At 28.1% G+C, this 19,457-nt stretch overlaps 1 protein-coding gene across 2 annotated transcripts in view; it reads right to left on the bottom strand.

The window, feature by feature from the left end:
- Positions 1-861: 861 nt before the first annotated feature.
- LOC107440727 (general transcription factor 3C polypeptide 4) overlaps positions 862-19,457 on the bottom strand; it is a 34,043-nt gene continuing 15,447 nt past the window's right edge. For both annotated transcript variants that reach the window (XM_087156874.1, XM_087156875.1), the window contains exons 7-14: positions 18,565-18,722; positions 17,399-17,534; positions 15,148-15,246; positions 8,999-9,107; positions 5,697-5,742; positions 4,699-4,940; positions 1,919-1,982; positions 862-1,695 (exon numbers count right to left, since the gene is read on the bottom strand). In XM_087156874.1, the coding sequence (XP_087013000.1) occupies positions 1,261-1,695; positions 1,919-1,982; positions 4,699-4,940; positions 5,697-5,742; positions 8,999-9,107; positions 15,148-15,246; positions 17,399-17,534; positions 18,565-18,722 (1,289 nt within the window). In that variant the 3' untranslated portion in view covers positions 862-1,260. The remainder of the gene's footprint in view (positions 1,696-1,918; positions 1,983-4,698; positions 4,941-5,696; positions 5,743-8,998; positions 9,108-15,147; positions 15,247-17,398; positions 17,535-18,564; positions 18,723-19,457) is intronic.

The following is a 19,457-nucleotide window of genomic DNA, read 5'->3' as shown; positions in this document are numbered from 1 at the left end:
TTTAGAAAAAACAAGCATCTCAAACAAACAAAACTCTTCTGATCTTTTAAAGCTAACTAATTTTTTAAGCTAAAAATTAAATGCAAACTTGAAAAACATAATTCTTTATTTATTTAAAATAGCTTTATCATTCATAATTGGTAAATCTGTTTTTACAATTATTATATCAGTTGGGATCATTTTTAACGATGCTAAATTTTATTAAAAGATTAGTCTTTTCATGAAGCCAACAGAAAACATTTCCAAACCAAAAAAAAATGACACTGACTAAAATTAAAACCATTTGTGGAAAATCATGTACCTTATATAACAATTTTGCAGTCAATGGAGGTAAACCTCTAAGAACGACCCACCTCCATTAAAAACCATTTTACTATGGAACAGAGAGAGGTCGATTTCAGAGGGGTTTCATTGTAATTTGTTCTCATCCTTTTTATCTACAATTTTATATTAGTGGAATGAAATCTACTGATAGCAGATTCCATTACACTGGCAGCATTAACACTACTGATTATTTCTAATGGAATTTGAAAATGAAAAGTATAAAAAAACGCAAAAGGTTATCTTGTTCAGTTTAAGTTCTTATTTACCTTTTAATTTTTATAACTTGATTTTTATGCTATTAATTTTTTATAAACTACCTAAACTTGAGATTAATTAAATAAATGTTTATAATTAATAATAGAATTCCGTAATTTAATTAAATTTATCTATAGTTTTATAATATCCAAAAATTATAAAGCGAGTAAAATTATTGGTAACTCTTAACTTCCACACTGTCAGTTTTTTTTTAAAGTTTGATTTATCCCAAATTAACTGTAGAAGTAATATAATTAAAAAATATTCTAACAACAAGAATAATACAATAAAAAGAAACTTTACTAACAATGATTTATGATAAATAATAACAGTGAAATTGTTTCATATTTTTAAGAAGAGTTCAAGTATGTACAATATGATTTTTAGCAATTCACATATTTAAAAATTAGACTAAAGCAACAAAAAAAAACTTGAATAAAGCGTAAATGAAAGTACACAAATGGACATACTATAGTTTCGGTTCCATAAACACGAACCTTCCTCAGTGTCTAACCACCTAATGATAGTTGGTGTTCATAGATCCACTTCTACAGTATGTCCATTCTTTCATTTGTGCTTTATTCTATTCAGATATTTTTTTTTTTTTTTGCTTTAGTTTAGCACAAAGTATGCTCTATCCTTTTCTGATAAAACAAGAAGTTCTGTAAATTATGAATATCTTCAGCCCATTGCCATGCCACAGTAGGTGCATGTGTATCCAAAACTCCAAACATCCTGCAATGCTATGCTTTTACAAGAAGGACATTGTCGATAAGAAATCACATCAGCCAGAAGTAAGGATTGACAGCAACGAGCAAACAAATGATTTTTGGAACATTGCCCTGACTTAATGTTATCCAGTTTCACATCTCCTTTACAAATAGCACATCTTTCTCTTGCAGGTATAGATTCCACATCTGATGGGACATCTGTACCAAGTGCCAAGTATAAGCTTTCCAGGGGCATTTGGAACTCTTTGAAAAGCCAGTCTGCCATTAGAAGAAGTGATTGTCCTTGTGCAGGAGTTAGTAGATCTATTTTGTCTTGACAGTTCTCAAATACTTTTGAAATATAGTTTTTCATGATGACAGCTTCCACAGTATAAAGCTTGGACTCCTGTTATTAAATAAATTTTTAATGCAATGGTAGTAAAAAAAAGGCACTATAAATTCCAAATGAAAAAAAAAAATTAAAGAGATAACTAATAATAAAAAATAAAAAAAAAAGATATCACTAAATTTTAAACAGTCCTTAACAATAAAAACAATATTTATAATGTTTTTCTTTAAATTCATAAATTTTGAAATATTTGATTCAGTTAGAAAACTATAAAACTTACTAAAATTTCTTTATCTCTGGGTAATGAAGTTGCTAAACCAGACACATAAGAATGAAGAATAAACCTATAAAAAAATTTGTAATATAATACCATCATTTTCTCAAATAAAATATAACTGTAATAAGTACTGTAATAGCAAAAAAAAAAAATTTTTTTTTGTTGCAATAATTACCAGATAACTTTGATGGAATATTTATTCAATTAACTATTATATTTTATTCAATTAATTATTATATTGTGTAACTTAGGTATAATAAAGGAACACAATGTAACTATTAGATTTCAAACGAAAAACGAACAGAATAACAGTCCTTCAAATTTGTGTTACACAGAATATTTTCATGCTTAATAGAAAGATAAAGGTACAATTGCTCTCTACTGATCAAAATTTAATGATTGGTCAATTTTGGAAGAGTTTCTTCTCAATATTTTCGATTGGTTCAACAATAACACATGTTCTTTATGAACTAGTAAAATTTTTATGATTTATTTCTTATTTTTAAACAATAATACTTAAAATTGTATCTATCGTACAAATTCTTTTCTATTTCACTAACTAACTGAGCCTGTTATGAATAATATTTGTTGATAACCTTTAAATAAATCTTACGATTTTTATTCGAAATTAAATTAAAACAGGATTCACAAGCCCTTATCTTTATTATTGCAACTGATTACTTTATAATTAGTACTTTTTAATTGAAACTAATTAGAAACATTATATATGTTACTCGTGGTGCGTAGCGTTTTTAAAAAGTGTTAACAGGTGCTTATTTTCGAATTTTAGTTTTTTAAAAGCCCTTAAAGGTGCTTTTTTGATTGGGTGTTTTTAAAAAGTGCTTGATTTTCCTTTCTTGAAAATGAGATTTTTTTCGTTACGATGTCGATTTTCGCCACGTATTATGCAAAAGCGAGCTTTTCTCATTGTTTTATTCAACACTTTCACAATTCATTCAACCGCAATCTATTTTGGTGTCCCGTCGGTCCATAGCGTATGAAAGCGCCGAGCATTTTACATGTTTGATGAAATATTTGCGAGTCTGCAGGTGAGTCTATTGAGCTGGGTTCGGTGAGATTCTTGCTCTCTCAAATGCTACTCTGCTGCATTGTGCAAGATATTCTCAACTTCAGGCTTCATTTGCCACCGTCTGATCTCGATCCTAAAAACCTCTTGATCTTTTATAATGACTAATATAATCAAGGAAAGAGTTCTTTGTGAAAAATTCGTTATTTTATCATAATCATGTAAAGTCTTTGAAATTTTTTTTTTTTTGCATTTTGTTAATGTATATAGTGCTTAAAAATTTTTTTTTGAGGTCTTAAAAAGTACTTAAAAGGTGCTTATTTTTTGCTGAACGATTTGGCTACGCACCCTGTTAATGTGAATGATCGAAATCAAGAGAATGTCGACTTTTACCGTTGAATGCCAACAATCACATTTGGTGAATGTCCGAAATATAAGTTGTATCCGATTTGATATTAATTTATTCGCAGATATTATTATATTTGTTTGATATTTTAATATCTGCTGAGGATAGTTTAGGAGAAACATCAGTTTTCAGAGTGCCAGTTAAATGCATACCGGGCAGTGGATCGATCTTTTATTTGTAAATAGTAAGCATTTTAGTTGCAAGGGCAAATTATTAAGACCGTTACATTAAAGAGAATGCGAAACAAATCCAAATCCACAGCTTGGACGCAAATGTGTATTAGGTGGGATACAGAGCTAAATTACAAGAAAATTAGCTTTATTGTAATTTAGAATAGAAACAGGGGTAATTGTGACACAAGGTGAAAAACCTTGAAAGTTTTTATGTGCAGAAAATCGATATCAAGATATCAATTTATTTATCAAACACGTTTCATACTTAACATAATTTTGTGAAATAATATTTATAATTAAATTGCCTACCAATGAAAAGTATCACACTTTTATTGTAACTAATTTAAGAAAAATCTTAGTTCCTACAAGAATCGCGATATTGGATTTTTAAAATCGCGTGCATATGAATCGCTTTATTAGATTTTCAAATTGTGTGAATATGAATTACGATATTGGATCTTAAAATCATGTATATATAAATCGCGATATTGGATTTTAAAATCATTTAAATACGAATCGCAATGCGTAGCTTTTCGATGTTTGACATTAATCGATGTTTGACATTACAAACGCGTGAACAGAATCACAATGTTGGACTTAGAAAACGCGAGAATATGAATTGCGAAATTGGATTTTAAATTCGTGTGAATACGAATAGCGTTACTGGATTTTAAAAACGTGTGAATACGAATCGCAAAATTGATTTTAAAAATGCATCAATACAAATAGCGACATTGGATTTCTAAATCAAGTGAATACGAATCGCGATGTACGATTTTTAAACCACGTGAATGCAAATCGCAACGTGTAATTGTTAAATTAGTTATCAATATTCGATATATATTTGAATAAGAAAATCAATGTTTGATATTCCAGCAGCGTGTATGAGAATCGCAATATTAGCAGATTCTAGCGTAATATTCAAAATGGCGAAAATTCACCAAACCAAAAAATTTTTTATTGGCGGATTTCTGCCCATTACAGGAAGAATCACGTGCATGTAAGAATTAGCAAAAGTCTCAAAATTGGTATTTTAGACTAAGGAATTCAGTGAAAATTTCGTCGGATTAAAAAAGCATGCAAAGATTTTTTTTTTAAAAATTGAAATAAACTATAGTTTGGAGCACTTCACATTTCAAACATAAAAATTATAAATATAAGAAAATTCTAAACAAACCTCATGAAATAGAGCTCGAGAGAGGAACAGTTTCCGTAGGTTGATGGATCTTTATCTAAAAATGCAGTCAGCCATTCTGGTAATGATGTTCCACAGGTTAAGTTGATGCGTATTATTTCTAGAAAATCTGTCTGCCTGCTTATTGCATTATTGGATGAAGGTAAAAAGGAAAACTGCGGCTTCAAAAGACTTTTAAGTTTCGTATAGATTTCCTCAAATGGTTTTGAAACAAACATTGCAAACTAAAAGAGATATTATACAGTGAGAAAACACACAAAACAGAGGTTAAAATAAAATAAAAGCTTAACTGCAATAATTAAGCCTGTTTTAAAATAATTTGCAAAATAAAAATATTGAGGGTTTAAATAAGTGTAGAATTTAATATGACAATTTTCTTTTTCTTTTTTAGATATTCTTATGAAGATAAGCCTATGAAGCCTTTTCAATTTTACGTTAACTGTTTTATAAAACTTTTATTTTCAGCCTAAGAAGTTTTAGCTCTCACCTTGTTTTGTATGAGACGTACTATCCTACCCAAGCATTGACACAATTTCAAAATTTTGAATTTTAAGAAGCTTATCAAATATGTATGTTTTATGCAATAACAATGGCAGCGCTCTAGTGGGGCAGTCGCTTACACCACTGATTGGAGAGCTGGGAGTAGTAAGTTCGATCTTGGCAGCTGACAAAACAACTGGTGTGTGTGCACATCAAATATGTTGTGGCTGTTGTTGGTTCTGTAGATGTTTGGAGAGAGAGATACCAGCTCAGGCACAGTAAAAAAAATGTGGCATTTTTACCATGGCTGTAAAAAGATAGAGCCCCTAAAAGTGGAATAAGGTGCTTGCCCATGGTTGGGTGACGTGCTATAACCATGGTCAAGTTTGAAAAGTAAAATTTCTGAACAAAATATTCAAACATTTATAGACTTGTTCTAAGCTTTTATGACTAGCATGTTAGAAAAGTAAAAAACAGAGTGTCACAAAGAATGGTCTTACCAATAATGGCTCTTTCTTCTCAAGGTGATCAAAATAGGTTGCAGTGCTGAAATGAGAATGAAATTAATTTAATACTGAAATATACAAAATTGTGAGAAGTGCAGTCAGCACAGTTAGCATGTAGAATGTAAACACATTGTACATTTTTTTAAAACAGATTTTAAGTTTAAAATAAGAAGATCAGAAGTTTAAATGAAATAAAAAGCCTGTACACCTAAGAATCTTATAATTTATAACTTTTATGTTTTTTTTTTCTTTGTTTTTTTTTCTTCATAAAAACAGAGATATTCATAAAAAGCGAACAAGTCACAAATGGTATCAAATTAAATTTACACTAAGTTAGTACGGAACAGATGAAGTAAGAATTTAGAGTTTGAACATGCAACAAGATGATTTTCATATAGTATTCTAAGAAATTATAGCCTCGTTTATGTGTGTAAATTGAATGTTATTTTGGCTTATTAGTCAAATCAGAAGATGATAAAAATTTCTTCGAATTATCATCATCATCATAGTTGGCCAGACAGCCCAATGTGAGCCAATGCCTTCCTCTGAAGATTTCTCCATGACGACTTCCAATTTTCTTCGAATTATATTGTACTTAAAATGATAATTTTTTTTTACTGATCAGAAAGAATAAAATTTAAAAAAAAAAAATACATAAGAAGTGCAAGAAAAACATGCCCTCACTTGTAATATTTTTAATAATTAATTTAATACAACAAATAAGAATTGAAAAGCTTTAATTTGACTTTTGAGTTCCAAGAAAAATATATTGAGAAAAAAGAAGTAGTTGAATGTAAATTTTATTAGATATTACTTATATATATATATATGTCTGTAAAAAGTAATCCATTAGTCTTTACAAGAAACAAACAAACCTTTTAAAAAAAAAAAAAAACTCATGACATTTATGAATAGGCTTAATATCAGTAGCTAAATAATGTAACTGAACACAAAATTATCAGTACTAAAAACTGATTAAATGTCTATTAAACTGTTAAAATGGGCATCTCAACTCCTTAGCCTAGTTTTTTTTTTAAAAATATCTTTTTTGTTGAGTATTTTAGTTTGTAGCAAAATCATTCAAATAAATCTATTCAAAACTTCAGATTCTTTACCAAAAAAATTATATATATATTTTGCCAATTTACATTTAGTCAGCTACATTAGCGAGTCGTGACTTCAACTTTTTAATTTTTTTAAAATAAATAATATTATTTACTATGAGGCTCTATTATTTTATTACTATTAGATCTAGAGCATACCTGCAAAATTTCTAAATTAGAAAAAATAAATGTTTCTTATTTGTTTAAAACTACAGAACATTTGGGTAGGGATATAATTTAACAAAAGATATTTATTCAAATAAAAAATATTCATTTAACAAATATAGATTTGAATTGACAATTTGAACACATGATGTACATTTTGAAGTGAAAAAAATTAAAACATTAATCGTAAAGTCTAAAAATTTATCAACAACAAATTCACACAAAAAAAAAACTCAAAATATGTTTAAAAAATATATATTTAAGAATTAAACTAACAATAAATTATTAAATAGATCCAAAACAGCAGATTATCCAAAGATTATATGCTGTTTTGGATCCATGAATATAATTTAAAGGATATTCACAATTTCTCGAAGGAATTTTTATTAAGACTTCAGAGATACACAACAATTTTAAGAAAATATTCAAAGCAAAATTTATTTTCCATTTTTTTTTTAAACCAAAAGTTACAACAAAGAAAAAAATGATCTTAATTTTTATCATTTAAAAAACTACAGAAACCATTTACAGTTAAAAGAGACTTTAAAAATAATAATACAATAGCAGACAGAATGTAAAGAGAATGAATACCAATATAAATTAGATCTCACACATGTGTTATATGTAAACATTACAAGATTCAATCCCTACAGAATAGAGTCATTTCTAACTGTGATACTAAGTGGAAATTTTTTTTTCCAAAGAAGGTAAAATTATTTAACAATAACAGTTAAAGTTGAGTTGAATGGTACAAGAGTCTATACCAAATGCCAATGAAATTAAATAATCTATACACGTGATAGTGCTATAAACTAAGTCTGATACCTAGTCGAAATAGTTTGATTCTAGCTTACAACATTTGCCCCATTTATATCATAAAGAATGTATTTTAAACACTTTACAATTTCATAATTATACATGAAGTGGATGTGAAAGAGTAAATTTTGATCTAATATAAAGAGTGGTTTCCACTTGAATAATAATTTTATAAACCTCCAAGAAAGACCACTTCTGTATAGCAACCACCACTATTTACAACCCTTTTTGGAAAGCATGGAAATTTTTAAATAGACTCTGTGTTGATGGAAAACTGAAGGATAGACTATTAAAACCTCACCTAAAGACCGGACAAGCCTCCGCACCAAAAGGTCAAATAAGGAAACTTGAAAAAAATATCAAATTAAAAAATATTAACAAAACAATGTTAATTCAAATGTATTCAAAATATTTTTGTGTAACTCGTATTTAGAGAGCTCTTTTTGACGATCACTGAAAGAGATTGACAACCTCATGTTACAGTCAGAGTACACTAAAGACCTGTCAATGATTTAGTTTTAAAGTTGAAAGTTAAATTAGAAAAAAAAAATTATTTTTGGAAAAACTAAGCATTTTAAACAAACATCTAATTTTTTAAAGTAAATTAATTCTTATAATATAAAATTAAATGCAAACTTATACATAAAATATAATTGTTTATTTATTTAAAATATTATTTATTGACACTGAATTTTATTCATCAATCAAGTTTACATGACGCCAACACAAGCGCCATATCTGCAGTGTATGACACTGAGGAAAATTAAAATTGCTTGCGAAAAATCTTATACCTTCTATAACATTTTGAGGTCTATAGAGATAAACCCTAAGAATGACCAACCACTATTAACGACAATTTTACTGTGGAACAGAGTGGTCGCTCCCGAGAAGTTTAGCTACTACAGAACTAAATTTGATGGAACTGACTAAAACCCCATATGCTGCTACATTATACCAAACTTAACGGGTATAAAAAACAGCCATTTAAACCAACATTGATCAAAAATAAAAAGGGAAACCGAATAAGAGAAGGAAAGATCCCCTAGATGTCTTTTGGTGGGTGGAATCCAAAGATAAATAAAATTCATTTGCCTAAAAATAAAAAAAATCTTTCAGTAGTAGAGTGCATATGATTTATATCTAGCATCATCTTATCTCGCTAAGCATCCATTAGGAAGTATTAAGAAGTATTTAACAAAAAACACATCCTACTTTAAAACCAATCCAAATAGAAATCCATTGGGTGAAACTCCTAAACCTTTAATCATATTATTCTTCAAATCCAGATCAACAGATATCTTTTCATGCTGAAATTTTATTTCTAAATAAAAAGCAAAACATAGAATCAGAATTTTGAGTATGCAAAAACTATTGCATATAAATATCTTACATATATGGCTAACTTGTTTCTACAGTGTGCAAAAAAAAACATCCTGAATAAATTTTGATCCAATGATCGAATCTTCATGTTTTAGGACTGAACTTTAATGGTTCGAGGGGGTGACCTCAAATATACAAATTAATTAGTACATATGATATTACAGGGTTCATGCTCTACTATAAAAATAAAATTCAAGTACTTTTCAAGGACTTCTTAAGACTTATTATAAAATTCTCAAGGACTTAAATTTTAGTTAAAGATAGACTAAAATTTAACATTTTAAACTAAAATGTTTTGACGATAAATGTTAGTCGATAATAGCAGTACTGAAAAATAAGACTTCCATTGCTCTCTCTTGATTTCGGAAAGTGATCTAAGTATATATATATATATATATAAAATAAAATTTAAAAAAACAAGGGTGATTGGCATCAAGTTGAGAATAAAATTCATGATGCATAAAAACATCAGGTTTGAATTTTGCATTAAGGCTTATTTTAAACTAGGTATACAAAATCTGAATAAGCAAAGATTTGAGCAGAAGACGGGGTAGGGGGAATGTTCTTTATAACACTGTGATATCAATTAGATATTTAAAAACAACTCTGCCGGGAGACTTTTATTTAATATTTAAAGTGGCAGAAGCATTTAGACAGTGAAATTTAAATTGTTCTTAAATATAATTTTAAAATTTTGACCACTAATATATTAAAAAAATTAAGCAATTATAGGAAGGCGTGAGTATTAAATTACTTACTAATGAAAAATATATCACATCTTTACAGTAACTAATTCAAGAGAAAAGCTTACTTCTACTTCTTTCAATAATCGCGATATTGGGTTTTAAAATCGTGTGAATATGAATCTTGATATTGAATTATAAAATAGCATGAATATGAATTGCGATTTAGGATTTCAATATCGCGTGAATATGAATCACGAAATTGGATTTTAAAATCGCGTGAATATGAATCGCTATTTTGGATTTTAAAAACACGAAAATACAAATCACGATATTGGATTTTAAAATCGCGTGAATACAAATAACGATATTGGATTTTAAAATCGCGTGAATATGAATCACGATATTAGATTTTAAAATCGCGTGAATATGAATCGCGATATTGGATTTTAAAATCGCGTGAATATGAATCACGATATTGGATTTTAAAATCGCGTGAATATGAATCACGATATTAGATTTTAAAATCGCGTGAATATGAATCGCGATATTGGATTTTAAAATCGCGTGAATATGAATCACGATATTGGATTTTAAAATCGAGTGAATACAAATAACGATATTGGATTTTAAAATCGCGTGAATATGAATCGCGTTTTTGGATTTTAAAATCGCGTGAATATGAATCGCGTTTTTGGATTTTAAAATCGCGTGAATATGAATCGCGATTTTGGATTTTAAAGACACGAAAATACAAATTGCGATGTTGAATTTTTAAATCGCGTAAATAAGAATCACGATGCATATTTTTAGATCACGTGAATACGAATCGCAGTGAGTAATTTTTAAATAGCGTACAAATACGAAAAACGATATTACAACTGCGTGATAACGAATCGCAAAATTGGATTTAAAAATGCGTGTATACGAATCGCGACGTTGGATTTTAAACTCACGAGAATACAAATCGCGATATTGGGTTTTAAAAATGCTTAAATACGAATCGCGATATTGGATTTTGAAATTGAGTGAATAGGAATTGCTAGTACGATTTTTAAATCGCGTAAAAAAATTGCAACACTTAAGTTTTAAATCAGTTAAATACAAAAATCGATGATTGATATTAAAATCGTTTGATTAAAAATAGCGATTTTAGCAAATTCCGGTGCAGTTCCTAATATTTAAAATTCCAAAAATCAGCCAAACAAAAAAAAAAAAAATCAAATATCGGCGCTTGTAACGAAACGCTTAGACTCCTTTCCACTCTATAGCAGAAGTCGCGGTAATCCGACTATCGTTCGGGCGGCTTGGGTTTCTCCAATAGGACTTCCCAAAAATTTTGGTTTTTGGAAAATGGTCGGAAATTTTCAAAATTGGGGGAAAAAAGCGGATTTCCGCTTTTTCGTGGAAGTCCCCTGCAACACATAATTTTTAAATAAGTCTAATACGAAGATCGATGATTGATATTAAAATCGCCTGAATAAGAATCAAGATTTTGTCAGAATCTGGCGTAGTTCCCAATATTTAAAATTCCTAAAATCAGCCAAACATACAGAAAATCCTAAAATCAAACAGTACGTGTCATCATCTGAAAGACGGGGAAGTCATTCTCTCACACTTAAGCGCGTCATAAAGTTAAACATAGAAATATTGGAAATAGGGTTGTTTTCCTGAGTTTTCGATATTTTTCAAGGTCATTTCGAAATTTTCAAGGATTTAATATCATTTTCAAGTACTTCTAGGGGCCCTTGAAAATCAAAATGAAATTCAAGTACTTTTCAAGGCTTTTTCAAGGCAGGGCTAAAGAGAATAGAAGGGCTAGTTCACTCCGCTCTTAGAGCTGAAGCTACGATTTCCCTCTTTATGACGTCACTGTGTCTACAGAACTCGGAGATCGCAAGCAAAAATATTATGATAATTTTGCATCTTTTTCTTTGTAAAAATAAGTTACACTTTTTCTGGTTATTAGCCCTCAAACTTTACGTAATTAGTACATTATTTCCGTTCAGAAACATAGTTCAAAAAAACTTTCTTGGCCATTATATTAAAAAAAATACCATTTTAAACTTATAAGAATGTATTACTAGTTGGAGAAAATGACACTATAAATACTTTATTTTAAAAAGTTCTGTTTTAACTTTAATTATTAAAAAAAAATGAAAGCATATATCGACACTCTTTTTTTCTACATATTCTTTTATAACAATAAGTTGAGTTAAATTTAGAATCCCTGGTTTTAAAATATGCCGTTAATAGCAATTTGTTCATACTTAATCATTAGGAAACATCAACCTTAAACACTAATTACTGAAACAAAATAATAATTTAGGTTCATAATGACATTAGAAATTTTACAATTGCTTATAGATATTTAAATTTACGATGATATAATTTATAGATATTTAAATTGAAGAGAATATAATTTTTAAAAAAATCATAAATATTTAGAATAACTACATTAAAAAATATGTTATGAAATTAGGAGAATTCCAACTATATACTATATATTTTATTTCTACTTTTTATGTACATTTTAATTTTCTTTGACTTTATCCATTTTTTAATTTTTTTCACCTGCCTTTCTTTTTGAAGTAACGAGGCGGTTTCTATTTAGATAATGAATTTTTATAAAAGTTCTTAACGACAGAATAAACGTATTGCTGTTTTATATTAACTGTGTCATTTCGGAATCCATTCTTTACATAGCTGTTCATTTACTTTAGGGAACACGCGGAAAATTATATTTTTTTCTTTTGTTTTTCTATCAGAATTTTTTCAAGTTGCAATCGCGCAAACTGGCATTTCGATAATAGTTTTAAATTCTGTAAATTCACTGCAAAAACTGAGGAAAGTCATCATAGAAAATAACAAATGTCTTAGAATATCTCACGAAAAGAAATGCTCCAATATTAGTTAGAACTAGTAAAACCGAACGCTCCGTTCTTGAAATAAAAGTGCGAGCTTTGCGCCAAAGTGACGTCACTAGAGAAAATCGCAGGATTGGCGCGGCGAGAGCTACTTCAAAGGAGTGAACCAGCCCTTCTATTCTCTTTAGTCCTGTTTTCAAGGCCGCGGGAACCCTGTATTATAAGTTATGAAAACAGAAACAAAAACATACTTTCTCCAAATAAGCGTATCTTTTTTCGGACAGATTCAGATCTTTGACCCCAAAATATAGGGGGTAGCAGCAATCTGGGGAATATGGTCCCCATAGTTTGGTCTACAGAGCGATTCAAAGTTTGGACCCTTTAATTTTAATTTTACATTTTGCATATTTCAACAAATTTATTGAATTTTAAACGACTTCTTTAAAATTCGGTTTCTCAGGAAGCATTCAACCCAATTTGCTCACATTTTATACTTTGCCATATAAAATTACATACCTCAAAATGTAAAAAATGGTATATCATACCTTACAATTTAAATTTTTTCAACTATTTAACAAAATAATAAGTATTTACTAAAATATATTTTTTGTATGGAATTATCTTTGGATAAAAAAATTATATAATTATGTGCAAAAATGTTCAATTCTTTTAAAAAGTTCTCAAGATATGGGGAAATACCCAAAAAGTAAAATTAACATTATGGGACCCAAGTTTTGGATCAGTCTTCTGACCAAATTATTGAGACCATATTTCCCAGATTGCGGCCAACCTATATATTTTGGGGATTAGAAATCCAAATCCGTTGGGAAAAAAGGTATGTTTACTCACAGAAAGTACATTTAATAATTAACTTAAAATATCGTCTGCACTAAGTAATTAGCATCACCCTCTTGAAACATTAAGATTGAGTCATAGAAGCTAAAGATTTGATCATTAGATCAAAAGTTATTCAGGGTGATCCATTTACTTTTTTGCGCACCGTACAATATACAGTTCAACTAGTTTATAAACAGAACATTGAGACCAAGACAATTAGCTTGTTTGGCATGACTACAAACAATCAAGAAAAAGAAATATTCTCTCATTTTCCCGGACTAATTTTATCAATTTCTTTTATGTAATTTCTGGCCTAAATTTTATTATTAATATTTCAGTTATGATTTAAAAAATAAAATGCACAATACTTATGCAAAGTATAAGTGTTCACGTACTATAATAAACAAATTTGAGCTGTGGCGGCTCAGAAGATAGAGTGTCTGCCTTCCAATGAGGTGAACTGGGTTCGAATCCCATGGGTGGCTGATCGATACGAATTCTACAACTGGCACAAACCACAGTGCTGACACAAAAGATCCTCAGTGGTAGACGGATCATGGGTTAGAGTTCCTTGCCATCAGGCTAACGGTGGGAGGTTTTCCTCTCCATGTAATGTAAATTGGGGTTTGTTCCATCAAAAAGTCCTCACTAAGGCAAATTTCTATCAATACTTGATTCTTGAGTTTCCTTGTCTTCTGGATTGGGTTCAAAATTACAAGGCTACGAAGTAGAATAGTAGTCATAAACCGAAAACTGGGTCAGTGTTCAATGATGATTATAAGATAAACAAACTTACTATGCATTAGATTTGTAAAATGAAAAAAAGTCTTTTAATTTATTAAAAGACCAATTTTGTTTGAAAAAAACTATTGCACTTTTAAGTACCCAAACTTAAATTAATTCATTTTCCCCGTCTTTTGGAGTATTTTAGTTAAACTCTCTGACATTTCTCTGATTTTTCCAAATTGAAAAATTTTCAGAGTTTCCTCCATTCTGTTTTTAAACAGGGTGCTTTATAAACTCAAATGAACCAGAATTATAAAAAATGAGTAAGAAAATTAAATGTTTAAAAACAGTCTGTGTTGCATAATTTTTTCTTTTATTTACACTATTTGGAAAAATACTGGAGGTTGTTTTTTTGTGATTAAATCTTGGGAACTATTCAACATACAACAATGGAACTAACGCATACGGATTCTGAAAAAAAATTTCTTTTAGAAAACTGTTGGTTATTGGATGTGGGTGGTGGTAGTTTAATTGTTTCCTACCCATCCATTTTAGATTTTGTATTTTCTAAACATTGAAAAACGGATGAAGATTAGGCTTAGAATCTATTTGATGGTTTGTATAGCAATATCTTTTGTTAGTTATAGGCGTCTTTTCCATTTCGTCACACAAGTAGATTCAGCTATTTTAATACTTATTTTTTATTTAAAAAACTAGATATTTCCAAAAAATAAAAGAATATTAAAATAAAAGAATTTTTTAAAAAAATAAAACAGTTGAATTCATTTGCTACTGGTAACTTTGGCGGCTTTCTTGCCTGTGCCACCAAAATGGAAAAGTACCTGAAATATTAATGAAAAATAGTTACCATCATTTCCTAATGAAACTTTAATTTCAATTACAAGACCTTCCATTGTTGTGATAAGTACTCTGTACTGAGGCATTGCATTATCTATCACAGTCATTCCTGAAAATTGGTCAAAAATATTACAAATAGAATATCTGACAAATACAGTATTTACATTTTCCTCAATTTGTAACTAAATTGTTAATATCCTGACTTGTTTAGCTTTAAAGTCATTTTTAGACTCGCAAATAAAATTAAAGTATAATCTCTTAAGGTTCCAATAAGTTTCATCTAAAAGTGCTCCATTAAGATTTGCTTGCCTTAATGCTTGATCCAATAGTTTCCTTGTCTTCCGGTTAAAAATTACAAGGCTACAGTAATGAAAACTGAGAGTTGTAAACTCAAAATTGGATCAGCCGTTCAACACCGATTATGAAATAGAATTAGAGAATGATGAAATAAAATTAGTTTTTTCATCCTTTTATCAGTAATAATCTTAAATTAGGTTTTTTATGTCTGACAGTTAAATTTGCACTGCTAGAACAGTATCTAGTATAATTATGAAATTGTTTTCGATGGATATGCATAAGCTTAAAATAAACTGAATTATGTTTCCTTTAAAATGAAAACTAAAAAGAACTGATATAAGTATTGAAAATAAAACATATTTCCTTATTAATGAGTTTAGTTATTTTATTTTGATTTAAAAAGCACTATGTAAAGTACTAATGCAATTTTTTATAAAGGCATGTTTTGATAATTTATAAAAAAACATGCATTTTCATAATTTATTCAATATAATGTTGTGAGAAGAATATATATATATATATATATATATATATATATATATATATATATATATATATATATATATATATATATATATATATAATGAATATATAATGAATATATATATATATATATTAAGAAATCAATATTCCTTTACAATTGCCATTTTACTTTAACTATATTTCATAGAATCAACCAGAATATTACATAAATAATGGGTTATTGGGTGGAAAATATAATTAGAGGTTCCAAAAATCATGACTGGTTAAAAAAAAAAGTCTTAACTCAGGGAACCCTTTTAACTCTTCCACAAATTTTGGAGCCGTTCTGCTAGAACGCTGTGATTTTTTAAAAGTAGAATATAACTTTAAAGGAAAAGCTAAAATAGTAATGTAACTTATCAAAAGAAAATTTTCGTAAGTTTTTTTATAGCTCATTGTACACATCAAAGCAGCTTAATTGGAGACACATTTTGATCCTTCTTACAGTTTTCTGGGTAGTACATAAATATTTATCTTTCATGAGAAAATTCCTGAGACATTTTAATTAACTAAAAAAGCTTTAGCTTTGTATGATTCCCATAAATTGTTGCAAATCCTTCATTTTAACAAATAAATTATAAACTACTCCGACAAAAATGCCACTAAGTAATAAAATATGCGCGGAATTGAATTTTATTTATGCATGGCAAAAAAGTTTCATGTACATAATCATGTTTAAGATCAATTCCTAATAATTGTAAAATATTTGTAAAAATAGATGTACACGGTAACAACATTGAAAAAGTATTAATACTATTTAAGTATATAGATACTTTTGTGTTACTACTGACACTTTTTTAAGATAGCACTGGAAAAAATATAACTTTTTCTATACAATAATAAAAATATTTTTTAATAAGATAGATGTTATTTAAGTTTATCATTTCGGAATCATTACAATTTATGGGTAGTACAGCCAAATAAGGCTTCTGAATATAATTAGTTGAATGTGATCCTAATAAATTTAAACTGACAATTAGACACACATTAAATGTTATACTTATTAAAAATTAATGTCTCTGTTTTGTATTTCGATCAGTGTCATTGTTGCTAAGTCAATTGTTTTTAGAATCAACTGCTGAATTTTGGTTTATACAAGACATAAAAATAATTTCAATTTCTATAAAAGATAGACACATAGTTTGAATTATTGCTTTCAGCTGCAGTTATATTGTATTGTATAATACATACAACTAGCCCTTATCAATATCAATTGTAATATATTACTATTGTTAACAATACGCTAAAACATAAATCAAAATTTAAAACTGCATGTAGATACTTTCTTTTGATATTGTCAATAGTACAAGGCTTTAATACGAAACATATTTCTTGTTTAGAAAATAATAAATAATTAATTAAACTGATGAAAATAAAGGAGGAAAACACAGAACAAGAAAATCTTTTAATTAGAATAATGTTCTTAAAAGTAAGAAGAATACCTGTGATTGGTAACCTATGAAGACCATAGGAATGTCCGACATTTTTAATGACTATGGAAGAATCTAATTGAATAATTTCGCATCCCACAAGAGCATTCATTTTAGCTGCAATAATCACATATTTTTTCAAGGCAATCTGAAAGAATGATTTAGGTTTATTACAATTAAATATTATTCACAAAGGCAAGGATGTTGATGCTAAATGTATTTTTTCTTTGCATATTTGGTTGTTTTTTCGGTTTAGAGAGCATTATTTATGTTGTTTTTTTGTCGTTTTTCTTCTTCCCTTTTTAAACTTTTTCCCCCTTTTTATAATTTTCTGACGAATTTTGAATGATATTTCTCATTTTTAATGCATTTTGCTTGTGAATTAATGTCATTAATAAAAACTAGCATAAATATTTGCATTCAATGTTTCTATTTTAAATGTCCTCAGATAACCACTCTCGATGTGAGACAGAGTTTTTCAAGATGTAAAGAATTTGCTTTTGGATAACAGGAATTTTTTTTAAATATGAAGAATATCAAAACCCATTTGATGATACAATGCCATTTTGATTGTTCTTTAGGATTGTAACTAAAATTTGTAAAACTCCTATTTATCTTTATGAGATATTTATTTATATTTCACTCATAAATTACATACTTTTTTTAATTATTATCTTATTTTTTTCACTACAAATGCAAATTACAATTTATATATTTTATTCCTTAAAAAAAAAAAAAAAAAAAAAAAAAAAAAAAAAAAAAAAAAAAAACTAAGACAAAATATATATATATTTTTTTTAATTTTTAAGGACATCATTTTTTATTTTAATGTCATCTTTGATGAATTAGAAAGTTTTTTTTGCATCTATAAAAGATATTTTTAAAGAATTTTCAGGTCATCAAAATGACATTAAATCCCTGTTAATCATTAGTTATAATCCCTGCTAATCATTAGTTATAATCCCTGTTAATCATTAGTTATAATCCCTGTTAATCATTAGTTATAATCCCTGTTAATCATTAGTTATAATCCCTGTTAATCATTAGTTATAATCCCTGTTAATCAGGGCCCTGTTAATCATTAGTTATAATCCTTGTTAATCAGGAGCCTGTTAATCATTAGTTATAATCCTTGTTAATCATTAATTATAATCATTAAAGATAAAAATGAAAATTACTTTCAAAACAGAAATGTGATCAACAGAAATGCTGTCTTCTTCATCCCATACTTTGCACATTTGTTTGAGTGTAATCTTTGGCTCTTGGTTCTCATCAAACCGAACACTCACGGGTATGAAAGCTAATATTCCTTTCAAACTTCCACACATAATAAAACCTAAAATTTAATAAAACATTTTTTTAAGTTACAGTGCACAAAAAAGGGAATTCTTAGAATAATTATTGATTTAATGATGATTTTCACATACTAGAACACAATCTTAAGGGTTTAAAGAGTTAAACCTAGATATGTTAATTAATTCGTATAGACAATATTTTTGTGTTACAAAATCAGATATGGGGGAAATATGCAAAAAATAAAATTAATATTAAGGGATCTAAAATTTTGACCTAATAAAAAATAAATAGGGAATAAAAATTAAACTATATTTTTTAGATTGTGGCAACCCCATCCCTCTATTTTGTGAGTCGAAAATCCGAGAGTGTTGGGAATAAACGTGTGTTTATTAAGAAAAATTATATTTTAGTGTCTGATTTCATAACTTAAAGTCTAGTCTTCTATAATTAATGAGCCTTTTGAAAGTTAGGTGTCAAAGCATTAAGATTAAATATTAGTATGTGAAAATCCAATCATTAGATCAAAAGTTATTCAAAGTGTTTCATTTTTCTTGCACACTGTACAAAGTCAAAGTTGAATTAAAAAATAAACTACTATATGACGAAAATTGATTAGCAGCAGGGTAGAAAGGCTTTTGAAGAATGACAGTCTTAACCAAAATTGTCCCAATAATAACCCTAAGCCAAATATAAGCATTAAAAAAGCTAAATGCTATATTTTTACTGTATATATACAGAAATTTTTATATATTTGGGTAAAACATGATTGATTTTT

The sequence above is a fragment of the Parasteatoda tepidariorum genome, chromosome 2 (genome assembly GCF_982258835.1).
Source record: "Parasteatoda tepidariorum strain Cologne lab strain chromosome 2, Ptep-v5.0, whole genome shotgun sequence".
Classification (NCBI taxonomy): Eukaryota; Metazoa; Arthropoda; class Arachnida; order Araneae; family Theridiidae; genus Parasteatoda; species Parasteatoda tepidariorum.
This window is presented reverse-complemented; position numbering and strand designations above follow the sequence as displayed.